General features: G+C 53.9%; 2 protein-coding genes across 2 annotated transcripts; both read left to right on the top strand.

Moving 5' to 3' along the window:
- The first annotated feature begins 76 nt into the window (after window positions 1-76).
- On the top strand, window positions 77-8,964 carry HINFP (histone H4 transcription factor). Its single transcript, XM_073320690.2, has 10 exons — window positions 77-288; window positions 940-1,119; window positions 1,850-2,076; window positions 2,476-2,587; window positions 3,439-3,591; window positions 4,420-4,497; window positions 4,600-4,720; window positions 4,916-5,054; window positions 6,500-6,624; window positions 7,409-8,964. Exons 2-10 carry the CDS (start codon window positions 957-959, stop codon window positions 7,929-7,931), a joined length of 1,641 nt encoding a protein of 546 aa, XP_073176791.1. The 5' UTR covers window positions 77-288; window positions 940-956; the 3' UTR covers window positions 7,932-8,964.
- Window positions 8,965-15,725: 6,761 nt separating this feature from the next.
- On the top strand, window positions 15,726-19,274 carry LOC140901688 (seizure protein 6). The gene is made up of 3 exons (XM_073320938.1): window positions 15,726-16,412; window positions 16,994-17,197; window positions 18,000-19,274. Exons 1-3 carry the CDS (start codon window positions 16,280-16,282, stop codon window positions 18,011-18,013), a joined length of 351 nt encoding a protein of 116 aa, XP_073177039.1. The 5' UTR covers window positions 15,726-16,279; the 3' UTR covers window positions 18,014-19,274.
- The last annotated feature ends 1,318 nt before the right edge of the window (window positions 19,275-20,592 follow it).

Here is a 20,592-nt window from a genome sequence, read left to right as displayed (position 1 = left end):
GCGTCTCCCCCTCCCGAAAGGGCCTCCATTGCTTATTTCCGCTTCCGGAGCCAGTCTCGGGCACTTCCGTGTAGACCGGCAGCCGGAACCTTAGTGTCCCGGCCTGGCGGGGGGCGTTGCCGGCCGAGGCCTTTCCCCCCGACTCCCCGCGCGGCCGCCCCTCGCTCGGATTGGCTGCCGGGCTGGGAGGAGGCGCTGCCATTGGCTGCGGAGGCGGCCGGCCTTGCGGTTGCTGCGCCCGCCCCCCGGAGCTGGGAAGCCGGCAGTTGCCGGCGCGAGGAGCCGCCGGTAAGGAGGGGTCGGGTCCTTCCCCGCCCCCTCCCGCGGACAGGCCCGGCCGAAGCGGGCCCCGGCCCCGCCCCCCGCTCTCGTGGCTCCCCGCGGCAGGTTCCCCACGTCTCGGGACCCGCTGTCCCCAGCCCCCCCCACCCCACCCGCCTCCCGGGGCTGGGGGAGCCGGGCCCCCTGGGTCCGATCCGGCCATTGCCCCCTGCGGCGGGGGCAGCCCCTGCGCTGTGACCCGGGCGGCGGCGCTGGACCGCAGGGTTTGCGTCCACACGGCGCCCCCTGCGCTCCGGGGCCGGCGGCGGGCTCCTGGCGGCCCGCGGGGCAGGAGGGTGTTGGTGGGGGGCGCTGGTGTCTCCTGTCTCTGGATTTTCCTGGCGCTCCTGCCTGAATCTTATTCCAGATGTGGATTGTCACAACCCCCCCCCGAGACTCCCCGGGGCAGGGGCTGGATCTGCAAAATACAACGTTGTGCTGTGTTGCCCCTCTGAGCTGACCGCAGTCACAGTTCTGTCCCCGTTGTGCCATGGCCCACGCTGCATCTAGGAACCCCCACGGCTTTGTAGAGGGCATCTTTTTTGGTGGTGGTGGTGGTTTTCTGGGTGACTGAATGGCGTGCCAAACATTTCCTGTCTTTGTAACACCATCTCTCAGTGCCTAAAGGTCGGACCATGCCTCCTGGGAAGGCCGGCAATAAGGAAAAGCTGGTGCTCCAGTGTGAGTGGGAGATGTGCACCTATGTGGCCTCTAAGATGGAGGAGTTTTGTGATCATGTGTCGGAGCATTTGCAGCTGCATCTTCGTGGGGAACATAGGGATGAGATGAACCCTCTTGGTAAGGGACCCTGAGTGCAATTAAAAACTATAACTAAAATTGGACTCTTGGGTTGGAAGAGCCATAAGGTGGGTCATCAAGCTCCCTTCATTATTCTGAACCACCCTGGTAGACACGGAGAAATTTCAATAGTGAATTTCCTAGTGAGGGTGATGCCATAGTGTCCACTGGAGATAACGTGTTCTGCATTCTGGTAAGAAAATAAAATTTCCAGCGGACCTAGTACGCTCTGCTGTCAATTAACCTATAAACCCTTAAATCGTAATCCTCTTCATTATGTGACTTCAGTTAAATCTATGCTGGACTTTTCAATGAGATGCTTAGCAGTGTTAACTGATATATATTTTTAAAGTGTGATACATAGTCTAACATTCTGAGCACTGGACTGGGATCTGTGAACACCTGAGCTATTAACAGAGCTAAGGAGATTTATTTTTATTTTTGTAAATAGTTGATGTTTATATTGACTGTCTTGAGTGCAAGGTATTGGCTGCCTTTGTAGTGGATCATAAGCCAGAGGCTTAGCCTTCTAGAACAGAGTCCAGAACTGAACAAGTAGGAAGATGAGAGTTCTCTTCTCACCATAAGTAGGTAGTTCCACCAGTTGCAGGGAAGGAAAGCTATGAAGAAAGCTTGCGTCTTTTCTTGCTCATGGGGACTTAAGCTTTAACAGGGAGACAGTTACTGACAAATCTGTAGAAAATGAATGTGTTTCCTGTTTATGTTGCAGAAGAATACACCTGTCTGTGGCAGGAATGTGGCTTCTGCTCCCCAGAGAGCTCTGTAGACCTGGTCCGCCACGTTTACTTCCACTGTTACCACACTAAGCTGAAGCAGTGGGGGCTGCAGGCCTTGCAGAGCCAGTCAGATGTGACCCACTGTCAGCTGGACTTCCAGAGCCGCAACATCATCCCTGAGATCCAGGAAAACTTCTTGTGTCTGTGGGAGTACTGTGAGGTGAGAGCAACAGGGAGGGGGATCAGCCCTCCTAAATCCTGTCTGTAGGTGTGCAGTCAGGTGGGAGCAGGAGAAAAGGGGGGCTTAGTCTCACACAGTGTCAGCAAATCTCCAGTTCCCGAGCATTCAATGTGGTGTAACCCTTGAGATCTCAGCCCAGTTCAAGTGGGGGCACAGACAGGGCCTTACGTGGTCCAAGCCAACAAAATCTCTGTTCTAGGGTAGGGAGATGGTCTCAGTATTACGAGCACTGCAACAATTTTGGATGCCTGGATTGTGCTTTTCTGTGTTTTCCCCAGGGGAGAGGAGGGAAGAAGCTCTGTCAAAGTTGAGCTGTATCAGAATTGCTAGTATGCATGTGCTGACCAATATTCTTGTGTCTTTGTCTCCCCGCAACAGAGATCTTTTGATAACCCTGAATGGTTCTACCGGCATGTGGAGGATCACAGCTTCTGTTCAGAATACAAGGCAGCTGGGAAGGAGAACCATGTGGTCTTTTGTGGCTGGAAAGGTATTTGATTTTATTTATGTTACAGTAGCACTTAAGAACCCCGGTCATGGACCAGAACCTCGTTGTGCTTGGTGCTGTACAAACACGGAACAAAACACAGTCCCTGCACATGTGAGAACTTGAAAGCTCTCCTGGGGCGAGGCTGGGGAGCAGCTGACAAACGACAAGGCTTTGCACTTCGGTAGCTCCTTTCCACTGAGGCTCTCAAAGTGCTCTCCATTTCCCCACTGGTTGGCTCCAGAAACCAAAATACAGTGTCAGCTTGCTGGGGTGCCCACGGTATGTCAATGTAAGAGTGAGGAATATAACCTGGGACTCTTGCTTCTTAGTCCCCAGCCCTTTTGATTTAGACTTCCCTCCTTCCTTTGCTAAGGGGTTCTCAGTCCCTGGAGTGTAAAACTGCCCAAGAACTTCCCAACCCCAGTCAGAGAATTGACTGGAACCTGCCCACCATGGGTGGACTCAATATCCGGTGATTCCAGTTGAGGCATTTAATAGACGGTATCAAGGCCTCTGAACAGAACAGCAAGGGGGAAGTGCTGGTTTAACTGTAACAATAACTGCTGTCTTTCATGTGGACGTGATCATCTCAGCTGCTCATGTGTCCCATGGAATGACAGATCTATGCTGTCTGTATCCAGTCTTCTACATATCTGCAGCATGCTTGGCCTGGCTCTCCACTGGGGACAGCATTAACCTCCCACCCAGCAGAACAGCAAGTTGAAAGCTTCTGCGTGGTTTGGGGCTGTTGAGTCCAAGGCATTTTCCTCTGCCTGTGCTACTGAAAGTTTCTCGGAGCTTTCCGGTCCTTTGCCAAGGAGCTAACCAATGTCTCTGCCTCTTATGCTCAGACTGTGACTGCACCTTCAAAGGACGCTGTAAGCTGCGGGAACACCTGCGCAGCCACACGCAGGAGAAGGTAGTGGCCTGTCCTACCTGTGGCGGGATGTTCTCCAACAACACAAAGTTCTTTGACCACATCCGCCGGCAGACCGCCCTGGATCGTAAGTGCCTGAGTGGGGGTGGGATTGTCCCTGATCTACCCTGTTGCTTCTAGCTGGGTCATTTGATTTGTCAGCAGCTATCTCTGTTCTAGGAGCAAGGCATTAGCAGGGCACGAGCACTGTGAATAGTGGCCCTGATTGGCTCTCAGGCTCACCGGAGAGACCAGCAGCTTGAATAGGCCATTGAGACTGAATTCCTCTCTCAGGCAAGGGTGGGGCAGCACGGGAGAGGTTTGTCTTGCAGTATCCCGTGCCATTCTTGCTCTGTGGACATGGGACTAAAGTCTCGGGCTGGCAGGCAGGCCCTTCTGCCAGTGCTACATTCATTTAAAATCTCCTTGAGCTCCTTTGTGCCATACTGGGTGCTGGAGTCATACTGTGCTGTGCATTCTCCGCTTCAGGCTGGGCCTGTAGCTAAAAGTGAAAGGCGTTGCTGGTCTACCCATAGCTCCCTGCAGGGGCCCTGTCTACATTTCCAGCTCTCCCTGTATGTCCCCAGCTCCCATGCATCTCATTCCTGGTTAGACTTGTTTTGTGACCGTTCTTGAAGGCAGTAGAATTGGTTCTGGGGTTTCTTCCTGAGTCATGCAGTGGTAGCACTGGGAGGACTGTGTTCACTGGAAGGCAAGACACTGGCTCTCTAGCCAGGGGCAGTGCCCACAGTGGCTGTGAATGAGGCGAAAGGGCGCCTGGCTCTGATATAACTAATTCTCTTCCTCCTGTGTGTTGCTATCTGTGCTATATTCTCTCTGCTTTGTTCTTTCTGTCCTTTCCCCTCCCCCTTTGTGCACTCTCTTCTCTCTCCCCCACCTTTCCCCACTGTTACAGAGCAGAGGTTTCAGTGCTCCCACTGCTCCAAGAGGTTTGCTACAGAGAGGCTGCTGCGTGATCACATGAGGAACCATGGTGAGTAAAGGCCCTTCTCTCTCTTCCAGCCGTCGCTCTGGCAAGTGCATTCCCTCTCCCCACTCCATGGTGATGGGCTTCCCTCTCGTTTTTCTCGAGCAGTAAACCACTACAAGTGCCCCTTGTGCGACATGACCTGCCCACTACCCTCCTCCCTGCGCAACCACATCCGCTTCCGGCACAGTGAGGAGCGGCCTTTCAAGTGTGACTACTGTGACTACAGGTGGGGTCCCTGTGATTGTACTTCCCTAGGGGGGAGTGGGTCTGGGGTTCAGAGGTGGGGTCTGGGTCTGTGTGGGGTGAAGGGAGGGCAGCTGGGCTGTCAGGGGCTGGGAGAGAAGCACTGATGGGCCGGGAAGGAGAATGGGGTAGGGGTCTCTCACGCATTTGGCTTCATTCCCACGTTCTTTCCTTTCAGCTGTAAAAATCTCATTGACTTGAGGAAGCACCTGGACACTCACAGCAAAGAGCCAGCCTATCGCTGCGAGTTCGAAGCCTGCAGCTTCACTGCGCGCTCCCTCTGCTCCATCAAACTGCACTACAGGAAAGTCCACGAGGTGGGGAGGGAACCAGGGGATCTGCTGCTGTTCCCACTGTTTATATTGCAATAATGTTGAGAAGCTCCAAGTAAGGTTGCGGTCCAGTGTGCTAGGTGCTGCACATACGCGTCGTGAGAGATGAGCCCTACACTGAAGAGCTTGCAATCTAGATAAAGATAAAAACTGAGAGGAAGGGAATGCTGTCCTCCCCGCTAGACAGATTGGGGGAGTGAGGCACAGAGAGACCAAATTACTTGTCCAAGGTCATACAGGGAGTCTGGCAGAGCTGGGATTTGAATCCACATCTCCTGACTTCCACCAGACCATTCTTCCTCCCAAACCCGCCCTAGCCCTCGAGGTGACCATAAAACCCTAATGGAAATTTCAGCTTCATTTTCCTCACCCACCCATGAACAATCCATGGTCACACTTGGTATCCACCAGCTCCGGGAGGAATTGACTCTTCTGTCCTTCCTGTTCCTCTCTCCACCTGCTGCAGTGCTAATGGCTCAACGGGTTCGGATGAGACAACACAAGTTATCTGGGGAGGGTGGGTCTCTCATGACTTTCCTTCTGGCTGTCTGGTCTCTTTTGATCTCTGCTCTCTGGCTGGGAACAGGGAGTTGCTCCCCCTTCCAGTGCAGGGTCGAGGGCAGGAAGAGCAGCAGTTTCATAGATACTAAGGTCAGAAGTAGCAAAGATGTACTGAACAGTAGCTGAGCCCTGGCAAGCAAGTAGCAGGTCCCTGCATTGAAGACACTAAAGACGCAGAGAACACTGACCAGACCTGGGCATACACACCCAGTAATTCAGGCTATGTGGTGTGTTAACATGTTTGCCTAGAATCTTGCCTGCTTTTTCCTGTGGCTATAAATGGTGGCTTATGGGATTTGAGTGGGAGTTCTCCATTCTTGGCCACTATCCACTAACCTAGCAATTGTGCTAATTTTATGAGCCGTCAGTTTGTATCTCCTTCTGGCTAATCCCTTGGGAGCACTGGTTGGGGTCCGCCTGCCCCTGTTCCTCCCTGCATGGCTGACTGCGTGTGTTCTGTTGCTACTCTCTGGCATGGGGCAAGCATTTTAATACCTGTATTTCTACAGACATGGGTATGGCTCCAGTACTTAGCCCTGCCTCGGTGCAGGGGACAGGAGTAAATGACCTACTGAGGTCCCTTCCCGTCTGACATTTCTATGATTCTGTGGCCGCTTTGCAAAGCAGTCCCAAACAACTAGCAGTCGGGGCACAGGATCTCCTAGGTAATGAGATTCCCTCCATCCCATGGATTGGAAATGCCAAGCCCATCAGAAGTGTTACCAGTCCCCACTCCTTTGCCAGAATGATGCTTGCTATAAAATTTGTAGGATGTTTGTTCCTCTTGGAAAGCCTGGCTTCCCACAAGGCAGCTTGGGTTTGAATCCCATGACATTTACATCCTTCCTTTCTTCTCGCTCCCTCCCCAGGGTGACTCGGAACCCCGGTACAAGTGCCACATCTGTGACAAGTGCTTCACACGTGGGAACAACCTCACCGTGCACCTAAGGAAGAAACACCAGTTCAAGTGGCCCTCGGGCCATCCTCGCTTCAGGTACTGGACCTCCAGCCCCTCCTGTGTGCAAAGCTCACTACCTCTCTCAAGCCACAGGGGGCAGTAGGGGACAGTCATGTGGGGGTGGAGGGCGTTGCTCCTGGGTTCTCTGATACTATGGTGATGGGTGCCATATCAGTACCTAGATAGCAGCCTCCAGTGGCAGATCAGAGACAAGGGCTGCTGGGCAGCAGCCACACTAATGCGGCTGGATCTACTGGGTTGCTTGTGGAATTCGCAGGCTCACGCTGCAGCCAGATCCAGCTCTCTTCAGCCTGAGAGAGTCATCCCAGTCAGGTTTTGAGGATGCCTTATCCGGTGTAATCTCCAGCAAACTGCAGTCTCCCCCAAATGTTCCAGGGCTTAAAAGGGTGAGGAAGCAAAGGAGGGCTCTCAAATTTGCCCATGGAAACTGGACAGGACAAAGAAACCAAACCTGGCCTGAGTGGAGATGTAAACCCTCTATCTGGCATGCGGCTGCTAACTGTTAGGGGCTGGGGATGAAAGGATTTACCCTCCCTGACAACGCCCCCCCCCCCCCCCCCCCACTGCACTGCCTGTTAACACTCTGGGCGCTGTGTGCTGGGATGTCTGCCCCATAGCAATATCAGTGCTGCAAAATAACCTCCTTCGGGTAGCAACTGCCACTGATCGCCACCTAGCCTGGCGTTGGGTGGGCTAGCACTCTGGGCAGCACTCCAAGCAGTCAGTCCTCCCTCGGTAACTGCACAAGGCATCTGCCTTCCAGCCCCGTTCTAACCCTCCCTCTCTCTGGCCTGCCCAGGTACAAGGAACACGAAGACGGCTACATGCGGCTGCAGCTAGTGCGCTACGAAAGTGTGGAGCTGACTGAGCAGCTGCTGAAGGACCGGGAGAAGCAGGGCGAGTTGCTGGATGGCACGGCGGAGTGCGTGGTGCTGACAGAGGGTGAGGGCAACTTGCAGGGGATCATCCTGGAGCCACCAGCAGAGGCCTCCCTGGAGGAGGCCAATGACATGGAATCACAGGTGGCCCCGCTGCCACCACCGGCCTATGCTGCTGCCAACCCTGACCCAGCTCAGCAAAGCACCTTCCCGAGAGCTGAGGCCTCGCCAGACCGAGAGTCCAGCGCCCCGCTCGGCCCCATCATCCGTGTGGTGAACAGGACCAATGAACGTGGGGAGAACGAGACGGTGTACTACGTCATGGCCAACGCACCCTCAGAGGAGCAGGCAGCAGTGCCCGGCGGCCTGGCCGGGGAGCCGGAGGAAAACGTCATGGACCGCCTACAGAAGACAGCTGAGGAGCTGGGGATACAAATTATGTGAGTTGCCAGCGCTGCCTCCCTGCACTTTGGCTTCAAGTAATTCAGGTGTCTCTCCTGCTTGGGAGGGCAGGAATGGAATCACAAACACTCTCCATCACCCCGCTGGGGTCCGTCCTCATCCTTGATCATAAACCCAGAGGAGTTGGTGCTGCCTGCGGGAAGGTTCTGAGCACGTCCCCACCCAGCCTCATCTGTCTCCCTTTGCCCTCCTGTCACTGAGGAGCAACTGCGCTGTGCTGGGTGACCTGATGGAGGAAAGCTCTGGTCAGCGCCCAGTGGGTGAGAGGGATCGAGCTCCCTTCCACCAGCCTGGGAAAGGAAGGTGGCAGTGGATGCTGGGAGCAGCCTTAGATATTTTCATGGCAGGAAAGGGGATTCGAGCTGGGAGGAAGATGTGGAATAGTCTCCCAGCACAAACGCTTTGTGACTTCAGTGCCCTCCATCCCATGGGGAGAGGTTTGGGCTGTGTCCCCCCCCACACCCCAAAGGTCCCTGGCAGATAGGTCAGACTCCTGCTGCTAAGAGACTCAGTCCCTGTGCTTGCTGAGAGCCCCATGCTCAGCCAGAATCTCCACTCCTTTGGAGCTGCAGGTGGATTAGCTTACCTCCTGAGATGCTGTTTGGCCTTAAACAGGCTCATTCTGTCCAGTTTCTCGTTGCCCTCGGGTGAACAAGACGCCCTGACCCTGTCTCAGATATGTCGGAGTGTCCACTTTCTAGCTTGCTCAAACAGATCCCTTATCAGTATTTGCATTGACACTGCCCCGTCACCTTGTTGATCTGAGCAGGGGACAGCCGAAGGGTCCATTTGTCCCTTTGCAGGTTGCTGCTCCCCCATGCACTGGTGGGGAGCTGGTGTAAGCTGGGGGCACCCTTCTCAACACTCGGGGATCTTTGTGCTGCCTTCGTCCTCCCCTCGGGTTCTTGCTCAGGGGTTTCCCCACACTGGGGCCTGGGCTCCTGGCTGTGCAAAGTAAGTGCTTTTATAATAAAAATAAATAAATAAAAGCCCTGTGTTCCAGGTCAGGTTTCAAGTGTGTGGTGTCTGCCGTGGCCCTGTCAATGTGGCTCTTGCATGCCCTAGTGCAGGGATGAGACCAAGCAGTTGGGGATTTTCGTGACCGTATCCTTGTAATATCTAGGGTTAATATTGTAATATTGAACTCTTACCATATCTCTGTGGTATGTCCAGTGATACAGAGCCATCTTCATGCGGCTGGAATCCCCAGCTTCGGCATAGGAGTGTCTACTTTTGCTCTGTGCCTTCCATAGCTTTCCACACGCACGCTGTCTCATCAGATAGGATATAGCACTCCCCCAACCTTCTTCCCTGCACGTGGACTACTCTGCCATTCCCATTGACCCAGAAACCTTTCCTTGCTGTAACATAAGGATCACTGTCGACTTGCAAGCAAGTCTCTACCATGGGACCAAGCTGTGCTAGCTGGCCTCTTTTTCTCTCCTGGGATCCCAAGGGGTCTCAGTTCTAAACTTTGGTTTGTAGATTTGGGAGACAACTCTACAACCCTCCTGCCCTCCAAGTCATCATTAGATGTATTTGCAATACCCTCATCAGTGAGGTGTTGACATACCATGCTTGTTAGGAGGTTTCTGTCTTGGCTAACCTCCAGCATGGGTAATTATGGTCTCCCGAGCCACTAATCCTCCTGGCCTTTTCAGCGGAGGACACAGTTCTCATCTTCCTTTCCTGAGCCATTATATTGCAGTGTTATGGGGAATCAAATAGTGCTGCGTTTCCTCCCATAGCTGGGTACATTTCAGGGGCAGACAAAGTGAGGCCCACTTGAAAAGTTTGTTGTTGGCTGAAAGGCATGAGCCAAACGTCATGTTGGGGGTAGTTTTTAGCAGGTCCATTGCATATTGCAGTTGTCTAACTTGGGTTGGTTCTGGTTGCTTGACAGCCTGACCCCATCCTACTGGGATGTGGCAGGAACATGGCTGTAAAGTGCAGGTAAATAGGAAGCTCTGTCCCACCCTCTGACTGGTAGACGGGCTCTGGTGATGATCAGTTCCCTTGGAGGTGCTGTGCTTTTTCTAATCCTGGAATAACCTTCCCTGCCCCAAGCTGAGCCCTCGAATGGGGGCACCTGCTGCTCTCCCAGGACAGCTGTAATCACCTTAACCAGTGTATTATGGAGCTTGTCTTACTGGGGAGCTGCCCCCTGGTACTGAGGGTGCAGCAAAGACGGCCTCTGCCAGCTGCATCTGGGGCCATGGAAGGTTCTGAAACCTGCCTGCCTGGCAGACTGACAAGGAGCCTGGAAGAGCTGAGAGCCCAGCTCAGGGCTTCTCTGCAGCCCAGATCCCTGGCTCTGGGACAGCCAGCCCAGCATGCCGTCATGGAGCTGGGGCTCCCATCGAGCTAGGTGGAAAACGATCATTCTGGCTTGTGGAGGATTTTGAAATTGCGGGTTTCGTTTTGGAATCTCAGGATCCTTCACGAAGCAGGATTACCGTTCTCTGCCCAGCTCTGACTGGCCTTCCCAGGCTGAGGGGCTGTCAGCATGCACATCAGCACCACTTCAGTTAAAGCAGGGCAAACCCCTGTGTGGGGAGGTCTTATTTCAGTGTAAGGGGGGCATTTTGGTTTTGTTTAAACATGGTTTGAATGACTTCAGCTAAACTGCAGGAATCCTGGTTTAAACCCTAATAAGTGACCACATGGCCTTTGGCACTGGCTTAACTAGATGGTTTAAAATCGCAACTTAAGTTAAACTGGTGTAACTCTGCCCTTCTGCTCAGGGCCAGCCTGAGTCAGGGCTTGGATGGGAGACCTCTAGGAAACCAATGTGATTTGGATACTCCTCCCACAAAGCAAGTGCCCCACCTGGAGACTCCCTCTTTTGGATAATACACTTGTGCTCATTAGAACATCCCATGGTGCCATTGTACCTCCCTGCAGTTTCTACTAGATACAGAATTTTTCTTCACTTCCTGTCCTAAACTGAGCAAGGTGTTGCAGTGCCCTGCTGGGCCTGTAGTTCTGGCATGCTTGGTGGGGGATTTTCCAAGTAGTTCTTCCATTGGTTGCCATTAGGGATTTGCCAGTGGCAATAATTGAGGCAGGATTCTTGCTGGCTCACTGGAGAGCCCTGAATGGAGGGACCCTGAAGGGAGTCGGTTTTGTGCAGCAGGTGCACGGAAGTCAGGTATCTTGTTCTGCTTATGACTCCGGGAAACAATTACTGTGTGTAGGCTCAATGGACCATCCTCCAGCAATGCAGTGGGATTGTGGCTTCAGCAGCCACTGTGGTGTGGTGGTCGCTGCCTTTCCCGTTCCCTGCTTGTGTAGTTCAGCAGAGCAAAAGCCACTGAAGCTCCAGGTTATTTCAATGAAGAAATCACTTTACATTAAACCTCCAGCCATCTGCTCACTTTCTAATTACAAACCCACTAAGAGCATAATTCACAGTGGTGTCCTGAAAGCAGGAGGTGGTGGAGGGCAGCACCCAAAGGGATGCTCTCTCTTCAGAATGTAGACGCTCACATTGGTTTCTCGTCCTTCAGATACTAAGGGAATGCCCATGCTATGGAGATTATACCAGCATCGCCCCGTAACATAGACGCAGCCTATGTCACCAGAAGGAGTTTGCTTGTGTAGGAACACCACCACTCCGAACAGCTAGCCATGTCAATGGAAGCATTCTTCCATCCACATACCTGTGTCTACACTGTGGTTTTGTTGGCCTAGCTATGCCAGTCAGGCTTGGTTTCTTCACACGCCTGCCTGACATACTTATGCTAATGTAACTTTTGAGTGCAGACCAGGCCTGAGTAAAAGTGGGGAGGTGGGAAGGAAGGTGAGTGTCTCTTGGACAAATTTCAGAGTAGCAGCCGTGTTAGTCTGTATTCGCAAAAAGAAAAGGAGGACTTGTGGCACCTTACAGACTAACCAATTTATTTGAGCATAAGCGTTCGTGAGCTACAGCTCACTTCATTGGATGCATCCGATGAAGTGAGCTGTAGCTCACGAAAGCTTATGTTGGACAAAGTGTTCCCAGGCAGAGGTGGGCAGGGAACACAACCCCTCTAGAAATAGTTCAGACAGTCGTGATCAAAATCCTCTAGTGGTCTGGAGGCCTGTGTCAAATGGGTTTCTCAGTCCGATTCCCCACAGACAGAGATCAACACTGTGTGCATGCACGCCCCTTCACAACTGATACGTAGCCTCTGCAGAGGGGACAAAGGCGTGAAGGGGCCCTGGACACTGTGTCCCACCCCAGAGGTGGAGTCCCAAGGCTGGGGTGAAGCACGCTGCCAGGAGGAGTGGGGTAAGCTTGCCCCGCCCATGCTGTAACTGGCGTGGATGGTCGGAGGATTTCCGGGTTGCTCAGCTGGCTCTAAACTCCCTTAAGTGCTCATGCAGCGAACAGCGCCTCCATAGAGGTTCAGCTCTCACATCCAGGCTGAGAGGAGACTGGACAGGGAGGCACCTGTGCATGTCCCAGAGGTCAAAGGCTAGTTTCCACCTTTCAGCTAGGTGAGTCCCACCTTGTATGCTTGGCATAACCTGGTTCTGATCAGTTGTACCAAGGATGCCTTTGCAGCAAGAGCATTCCAGGCAACAGGGCCTAGCTGGCACATTGAAGAACCAAATCTGTGCCAAAAGCTGCAGTGAATTGGGATGTCTGTAGCTCCTTTCCATGGCACTACTCAGGTCAAGGAGCCTGGGGCTCCACAGGTGAATATAGGGGCAATGCAGCTGTCCCTGGAATGGACCAACAGAACCTAAGGTCAGGAAATACCGTAGGGCCCAGTCTGAAACTTCACTGGTGCTCCTCTGTGGGATTGTGGCCTCTGGGGTCTTTAATTGCTGCAGCCACAGCATAGGCTGCAGAAGGTAATCGCTTTGCCAGAGGATTATCTACAGGGAAGAGAGAATGGGGATTAAAAGGAAGCCTCTTCCCCCGTCCCCCCCGTCCCCCCCCGTCCTCCCCCAGCTACTGGACCTGTAAGGTGTCTCTGTCCTGAGCACATGGAAGCGAAGTTCCCTTCTGCCATGGGAAGGCTGGGTCAGGACAGAGCCAGACCCTGCTGGCAGCCAGCTCAGCCCGGCCAGAATCCCCAGGGTGAGGGGGAGATGGAAAAGCAAATACTACCTGTCTTTTGAAAGCTGGAGTCCAAGGCCAGTGGGAGAAGGACTGGAAACTTCAGAACAACTAAGGAGGGCAGTGTGTGGAGAGGGCACTGGACTGGGCCTGTGATGAGCACCATGGAGCTGGGACTCCTCGTCTTAGTCACGCTGGCTGGGTTTGGCTCTGGTGAGGAGGAGGAAGGTAAGTAACGGGGCAGGAGGCATTGGCTACACACAGTATGGTGCCTGAGAGCCACTAGGGAGGGAGCTAGCTGTGTCGGGATCCAGACAGCTCTGGTCAGTGTCCTTGCGGAGAAGAGCAGCTTTGCTTTGGTCACAGGGCAGCAGCTCTGTGGTCCGTGCAGAGTGCCCAGCCCAGAGGCTGAGCTAGTCCTGCTGGGATCCACCAAGGAATGGGGGTGGTGGCTGCTTGTGCTTTCTCAGGTGCCCTCCTGGTGCTGCAGGGCCATGGGCTGGCAATGCTCTAAGCAGGCCCCGCTCTTTGTGTCACAGCCCATGCAGCAGGGCACAGTGGGAGGTCACCCCTTCTCCCATGCCACAAAGCTGATGGTGGCATCACACTGAAAGTGTGCCCACCCAGTCTTTGCCCAGAGCTGGGAAAGATCCTCCATTCGTGTCCTGCCAGTTCTCCCCAGCATAGGTTCCGTCTAGTGTTGAGTCACCCCTGCCTCTCGGGGGCCGAGGAGCTCCGTGCTCTTTTCTGTTTTGCTTCCCCGTCAGTGGAGACGGCAGGAGTCGCTTCTCCAAACAGCGTCTCATGCCAAGGTCCATCTCCCTGGCGTGCCCCGGGCTGGGTGGGAGGTTCTGGTGCTGATCTGGAGCTGCTGGTGTTGGCACTCTCGGCCAGGCCCCGATACCCCTGCCCCTCACTGCTTCCAGACCCTTGCAGCGTTCTTAGGGTACAACTTCACCAGCCCCACTTCAGTCCCATGTGCAGACAGGAAGTGCAGATGCCACCTGCAGAGAATCCCTTGTTGGCAGCATCAGAGAAAAGCCATTGGGAACGCCATGGCAGGGCTGAGACCTCTTGGCAGGATCAGTTTGAGCTGCTGCTGCCTAGGGTGCACCTCTCCAGAGGATAAAGAGAGGGCGCCAGATCTCAGGCCTGTCACTCAGACATGCCATAAATGCCATGGGAGCCAGGACTCCTGGCTTCTATCCCCAGCTCTGCCAATGACTCCTCGTGGCCTTGGGCAAATCAGTCCCTTTGTCGATGCCTCAGTGTCTCTCTCCCCACCCCCACACCTGCTTGCTCCTGGGGTGCTCCCCAAGAGGCCCCTCAGCATCCGTAAAGGTCTGTGAGGCTGTGAAGGGCCACGGGAATGCAGAACGCTACTTGGGGCCCTTAGAAAGACCTGGGGCTGACCCTGTTGCAGAGTGATGGCTAGCAGGGCCCTCCTTGATCTCCCAGCTGGCTTGCCTGGGGCTGGGGGATGTCGCTGCTCTGTCTGGAGCTCGGGCGCTGGAGCCTAGCCCGGTTGGGTGAGCTTGAGCAATAACAGTCACACTGGCATTCTTATTGTGCTCGCTTGAGCCTGGCTAATGTGAGCCTGTCTACCTGGCTGGGAGGCTCATGCCAGCTGCAGTGTAGACACACCCTGGCAGGTTCAGTGCTGCTGCTGAGCCCTGGGGGAGCCTGGCCCAGCTAGGAAAGAGAATTCTGGGAGGTGGGGGTGGGAAACAGAATCATGGGGGTGCCCTGGGACCTGGGAGAAGAGAGAGGTCCCAGCCCATCTCTCCCTGTTGTTCTGCCTTGATCGGTCCCCTCCAGGAAGCTTGGACACATACTGGTCTGGCACGGCCCCCATCTGCATGGGGGGCTGCAAAGGGAAACACAAGGAGCTGAAGAGGAGCCAGTGTGGGAATGGAAGCTGCTGCTGGCTGGGATACAAATCCTTCTGTCGAGGTACAGGGGTGCTGTGGGAAGAGCAAAGGAGAGGCTGAGTTTGGTGGGGGAGGAACTGTGCAGGAACCTCACTGATCTCACCCCAAATGCACTTGGACACTGGGAAACAAGTCTGAAGTGGGGGTGGGAGGCTGTCTCCAGTAGCAGCCGGGTGAATTTATTTTGACAAATAGAAATTTGACCGAAAACATGAATTTTGTTTTGGTGTCTGGAGCTATTTGTAAATTTCGGTCAAACTCAATGAATAGTTTCCACAGGGAAAAACCCCGATTTGTTTTAAGTTGAAATGCTTTGTTTAGAGGGCTTATTCGTTTGTTTCAACGTGGCATTTGGTTCTCAAATACAGCCAATTTTAAAAAAAAATTTAAAGAGGGGTGGGTGAAAATGTTAAACGGTGAATTGAAATGAAAAAATGCCGTCAAATCAACCCAAAACATTTTGGATGATTTGAAATGAATTTTATTGTTTGATGAGATATTTAAAAATAACAACAATGGTTTTGGTTCAGTTCAAACCTGTCTGTTTTTTGTGTGTATGTGTATATATATTTGTGTGTGTGTGTAAGGTTTATATATACACACAACATATACATACATCTCTCTATGTGTGACCCCAAAGGCCCTTTTTATCTCCATCAAAAACTGTCTTTGGCTTGGAGAATTTGGGGGGCATCTGGGAAGTGAGAATTATGGGGCATTTCCTGATGGTCCCCTTGGCAAGGAATTACAGCAGCTGTTGGCATCACGAGGTGTTGAGGTTAATGCAACAAGTCTGAGTCCTGGAGCAAGCTTGGTGGTTGAAAGGGTACGGGCTGGGGGTTGATGCAACATCTCTGTATCCTCGGTTTCCCGACATCCAGGAGATGGGCCAATGGATCCTCTCTGGGATCTGGAGCATTTACCTCCAGCCCCTGGCATCCTAGCATCCATTTAGGCTCCATGTCACATACCCAGAGCAGTTTACCAGCACTGCTAGCATGCATCCAGGCTGTGGCAGATACCCTGGCCATCACGGGTCCCAGGAGCTATATACCCTTGTCATCCATAGCATAAGTTGTTGCCATCTCTTTGGGATCCAGACCCCCATGCCCAGCATGTCCCCCTAAGGATCTGGTATTTACCCTTGGCATCTTTGTGGGGCTGTGGAATTATACCAGCAGCCCTTGGCACCCCAATGATGCCAAGCATGTATCCATGGCGTGCTGCTCTCTGGTGCCCCTTTGGTCTCTGCGGGGGTGGCGATACCTTCAGACTTCCAACCTGCACCATCCACTGGGACCTTTCTCTTCCCAGTGAACTGCGGGCGGCCAGAGGCAGACTTCAATTCCATGGTCTACGGCAATGACTGGTGGGTGGGCTCTGTGGTGCGCTACGGCTGCCGGCCCGGCTTCCTGCTGGTGGGGGACCCGGCCAGTGCTTGTCAGTCCGATGGCCACTGGACACCTAAACCCACCTGCCTCCGTGAGTACTGTGCCGTGCAGCACCGATGGGCCGTAAAATGGGTAGGATTGGGAGGAGCTAATGTTCCACCCTAAAGGTGGCTGCATCAAGGTGGTGGCTGGAGTGTCCCTTATTTGCCAATTTTCCACCTGGGAGTCAGCATAGTCTGCAGGTCTGGCTGCACTGGGTGAGCTCCATTCAAAGACATCCCTGATGTGTGGCGGCGAGGGGGCTAATGGAGGAAACACCTCTGTCCCCCACCCCTCTGCAGTCAGGAGCAGGGGGAGAGTGGGGTGTCGCTCTCCTATCCCAGCCTGGGGCTGCAGCATCAGCTTCACCTCGCTCCCTTAGGGGTGTTCCAAGCTCTGAAGAATGTGCTGGGTCTGCCGGGCTTGGGGACCTGCGCACTAAAAGGCTGCAGGGCTGGTTATTGGAACCCGGGGTGTTGGTGCCATCGGCAGCCTGATGCCTCATCAGCCCTGAGAGACCAGCCCCACTGCTCTGATAACCATGGCCCAGCCTCATGCTAATAACTCCCGCGCTCTGTTCTCGGTGCCTCCCCCCAGCCCCGGGGTAACAGGGCTGCTGTCTCTCCCCGGCAGGGATATGCCTGCGGGGCCGGATCGAGATTAACGAGCGGGACATCGACGGCAGCTGCTCCTCCACCTGCACGGACAAGGCTCACCTCGGGGCCTTCCTCAACCACGGCTGCATCAAGATCTCCAACTGCGCCACCAAGCAGTGGGGCTGGACCCGCTGGTTCGCGCGCTGCGACTTCTGCGAGTGCGACTGCTACGTCCCCTGCTGTAAGTGACCCCGTCCCATCCAGGGGGAGCCGCCTCCCCAGGCAACCTGATGGGACTTCCCTGCTGCTCCCATCCTATTGCAACACAATCGCTGCCCTGTGCTGGGTGGAATGTATTGGACCTGCTCTCCTGTGTGTGTGATCATGTCGCCCCCTAGTGGCTACTCCCCATAGAGTACAAGCCCTAATGTACTGCTGCTGATGGAGATTCTCCTTGCGCTGTAGTTGTCAACCCTGGTGTTCTTTGGTCCTAAAGGTCCTGGGTTTTATGCCTGACACCGCACGTGTGTGGTTTGGCTGGTCTGCTTGTGACCACAGGATCAGTCAAGTTTCTTTCTTCACCTCTTGTCCTAAACATTGTTGGTGCAGGCTATCAGTTGCCAGGTTCCACCCCAGAAAGGCATGCCTTTTCCAGAGTGCCCCTGACAGCAGTATCTAAGAAATCTGATCCCAGTATGGAAAGGGCTACTGTCTGCCCATTTTGTGCCTTGTATAATGCAGAATGACTCTGCTGGCTGCGCTGGGGTTACTCCCCGATTGGCACCGGCTGAGCCAAGAGCGAGGAAATTGGCGACTTTGTTTTGCAGTTGGCTCCATGATCAGAGCAGGAAAGTGAGTTTCGCTCTGCTGCTCTTCACTGGCCCATGGAGCCAAGGTGAGGCAAGGAGCAGAAGCTAGTTGCATGCCAGTCCAGATGCGCTCGCATGGCACCCTTGACTTGGCGTGGGGCACGTGGGAGGGTGAGGGTCAGGATAATCTAACATCAAACAGACGCCCATTGTCTGAACGTGTTCTCATTACAGCTTCCTCCAGGTAGAGATCTGGGGTGGATGGATTCGTGGGGAGCTGTTCAGCTGTGAAGGGGAGCTCCGTCCCAGGAGGGGCAGCAGCAAACCTGATGCTCACTGCACAGTAGGCTACCATACCGTGCCTCTCCCCGTCGGGCCAGACTCCTCCATCCATCTGTTCCCATCGCGCCCTTGGCACGATACTGGCAGTGTGCTCATGGAAGTGTGTGGTTGTGTCTGTCTCCTGGGCTGGAACCGTTTGCCAGCCTGTCTTATTGGGGTGCAGCATCTGCAGAGGAAAGGACTGCCTCCCCCATAACTTAACCCTTTGCACCCTGATTTGTTCCAAACAAGCACGTAGGGGGATGGGTATACACAGTCATCTTCCTGCTCTGCAGGGGGTTACGCTGTGGGAGCCAGGGACCAGAGTTCCTAAGAACAGGAATGGAAGCCAAGGACTCCAGTCTTGCCCTCTTCTGAGACCGTGGGCAAAGGACAACACCGATCTCTGCCTCAGTTTTCCCATATGCTTAATGGGGATGAATAATACCCAGCCCTGGGTGTGGGGGCATGTGGGGATTCACTGTCCCTAACGCCCTTTGAATGAGGAACGTCATTATCTCAGTGCTGCAGATTGCTACAGCCTCCCCCGTTTCCTCTCACCAGAGCTGGAGTCTGCGTGGACAGGTTCCATTGGCAGCAGGTGCAGTGAACCAAACCAGCTGGCCAAAAGGGACTGCCCCTCCCACCTGCATGCCTGCCCTGGCGAGTGCCAATCCCTATCAAGGCAGAGGGGCATGAGCAGAGAGGAGCGGGGAGCAGAGGCCTTCAGCCTAAAGGAGCTTTAGTCAGGGGCAAACTGTGGAAAAGGTGAATTGTTCTGCAAGTGCTACCTTTGGCAGGGGAAATGCACCACCCATAGCAAGAGGGGAGAGGGAGCAGCTGTTCTACGTGGGGGAGAGGGTTGCTCCTGCCCTACTGTGGGATTAGGCACCAGTTTCCTCTTCTGACGCAGGGGGATGGAAGGCAGTTGAAGGGAATCCCCTTCCTTGCCTGCTTTTCTGTGATGCCATGCTACTCCCTGGCACCCAGCGCCTCTGTCGCATTTTCTCCCTCACCTAGCAGTTGGGGAGGGTCTGTGGGACACACAGGCCTCAGCCAGTGGTGTTCTCCCTCCTGGCCACATAGGGGGTAGGCATGGGGAAGGGGAGGATTAAACGCTGGGTATGGTGAATGCTGCTCCTGCCCTAGGGGCGTTGTCTCTGTCCCCTGGCTCCAAGCCTGTGACCATCACTCCAATAAATCTGTCTAGAGGTGACTGGTGTTTCAGTGTTATTGTTGGATGAGTCTCCTCACCCTCTAGCTCCCATCCACACTCCACCCAGTTAAGTCCCTATGTTCAGAAGCCCCATCTCTCCTCCAGGGCTGGGGGTGGAGCTGGTTGGGAAGTGGGGTTTTGTTCCTGTGAAACAGTCCCATGAAAAAAATGATAGTTTTTGTTGAAAACTATCTAAGAAAAAAGGGCCATTTTTAACTGAAAAACCAGCACTCCCCAAATGTTTGGGTTTTGACAAGTGCCAGTCCCAAAAAAATGGGGACAAATTTTTTTAGGTTGTGGCCAAAACTTTTTGGGTGCCAAAAAGTGAATGGGGGGGGGGGGGGGGGTTTGTTAAGTGAACAACTGAAAAAGATCATTGGAAAGCAACGTTTCCCCTGGAAATGACGCTTTTCTAACACTGTATTCATTTTTATGAAAAAGTTTCCACTGAAAAAGTATGACCAGTTCTAAGTGTGAGCTGTGCTGGCCCAGGAGCCGTTTGCATTCAGACCGAGGTGGCAGTTCTCGGTTTGGCCAGCAGTGTGCAGCACCAAATGAGGATAGCCAGCATCCTCTCCCCTGCCTGCTGTTAGTCCAGGTATTTCCAGAGCATTACGGTCACTGTGAATTTAATTTGTAAATCTAACAGGACCAAAGCCAGTGAGTTCAGGGCTAGTGAATTGGGTGCAGGTTCACAGGCTTCCAGGGAGCAGTAGCTCCTTGCACTCCGGAGGTGACATACACAGACAGTGCTATTCCTTCTTAGGCATTGATACTCACCAGCTGCCTCTCCAGGGTATTCCTACCCCCTCGCCTCCGCTCACGTGTTCTCCCCTCTCCTGTAGGTTCTGGAGCCCAAGCCCCTCATTGCTACAGCTCGTAGAGGCATGAGGCTGATTGACGGAGACGGTTAATGTTCTGTGCCCACGCTGCTAGCTCAGCTGATTTCAGCTTTGGGCAGGCTTATGGGTGAGCTCAGCCAGTAAAGGCAGCTAAGGCAGTTGCTATGGCCAAAGAGTCACTGAGGGTGCCAACGGGAGAGAAACCCAGCTGGTTATTGGGCTTGCACCCAGAACATGTCCCACATACTGTGCAAGGCTGTGCCTGTAGCCCCCAGTGCTCTCCCCTTGTTAAAGGGGAATTTCAATTCCCCTCCTCTGTTCCTCCACAGGTGAGGCTGGAGGCTGTTCTTTACCCAGAGCTTCCTGAGCCTGCTACTCTACCACTTTCCATCTCCAGTGAGTCCACAGGCTCCTCTTTGGGGTCAGCACCTTGAGGGCCTGTCCCAGC

Source organism: Lepidochelys kempii, chromosome 22 (genome assembly GCF_965140285.1).
Source record: "Lepidochelys kempii isolate rLepKem1 chromosome 22, rLepKem1.hap1, whole genome shotgun sequence".
NCBI lineage: Eukaryota > Metazoa > Chordata > Testudines > Cheloniidae > Lepidochelys > Lepidochelys kempii.
This window is presented reverse-complemented; position numbering and strand designations above follow the sequence as displayed.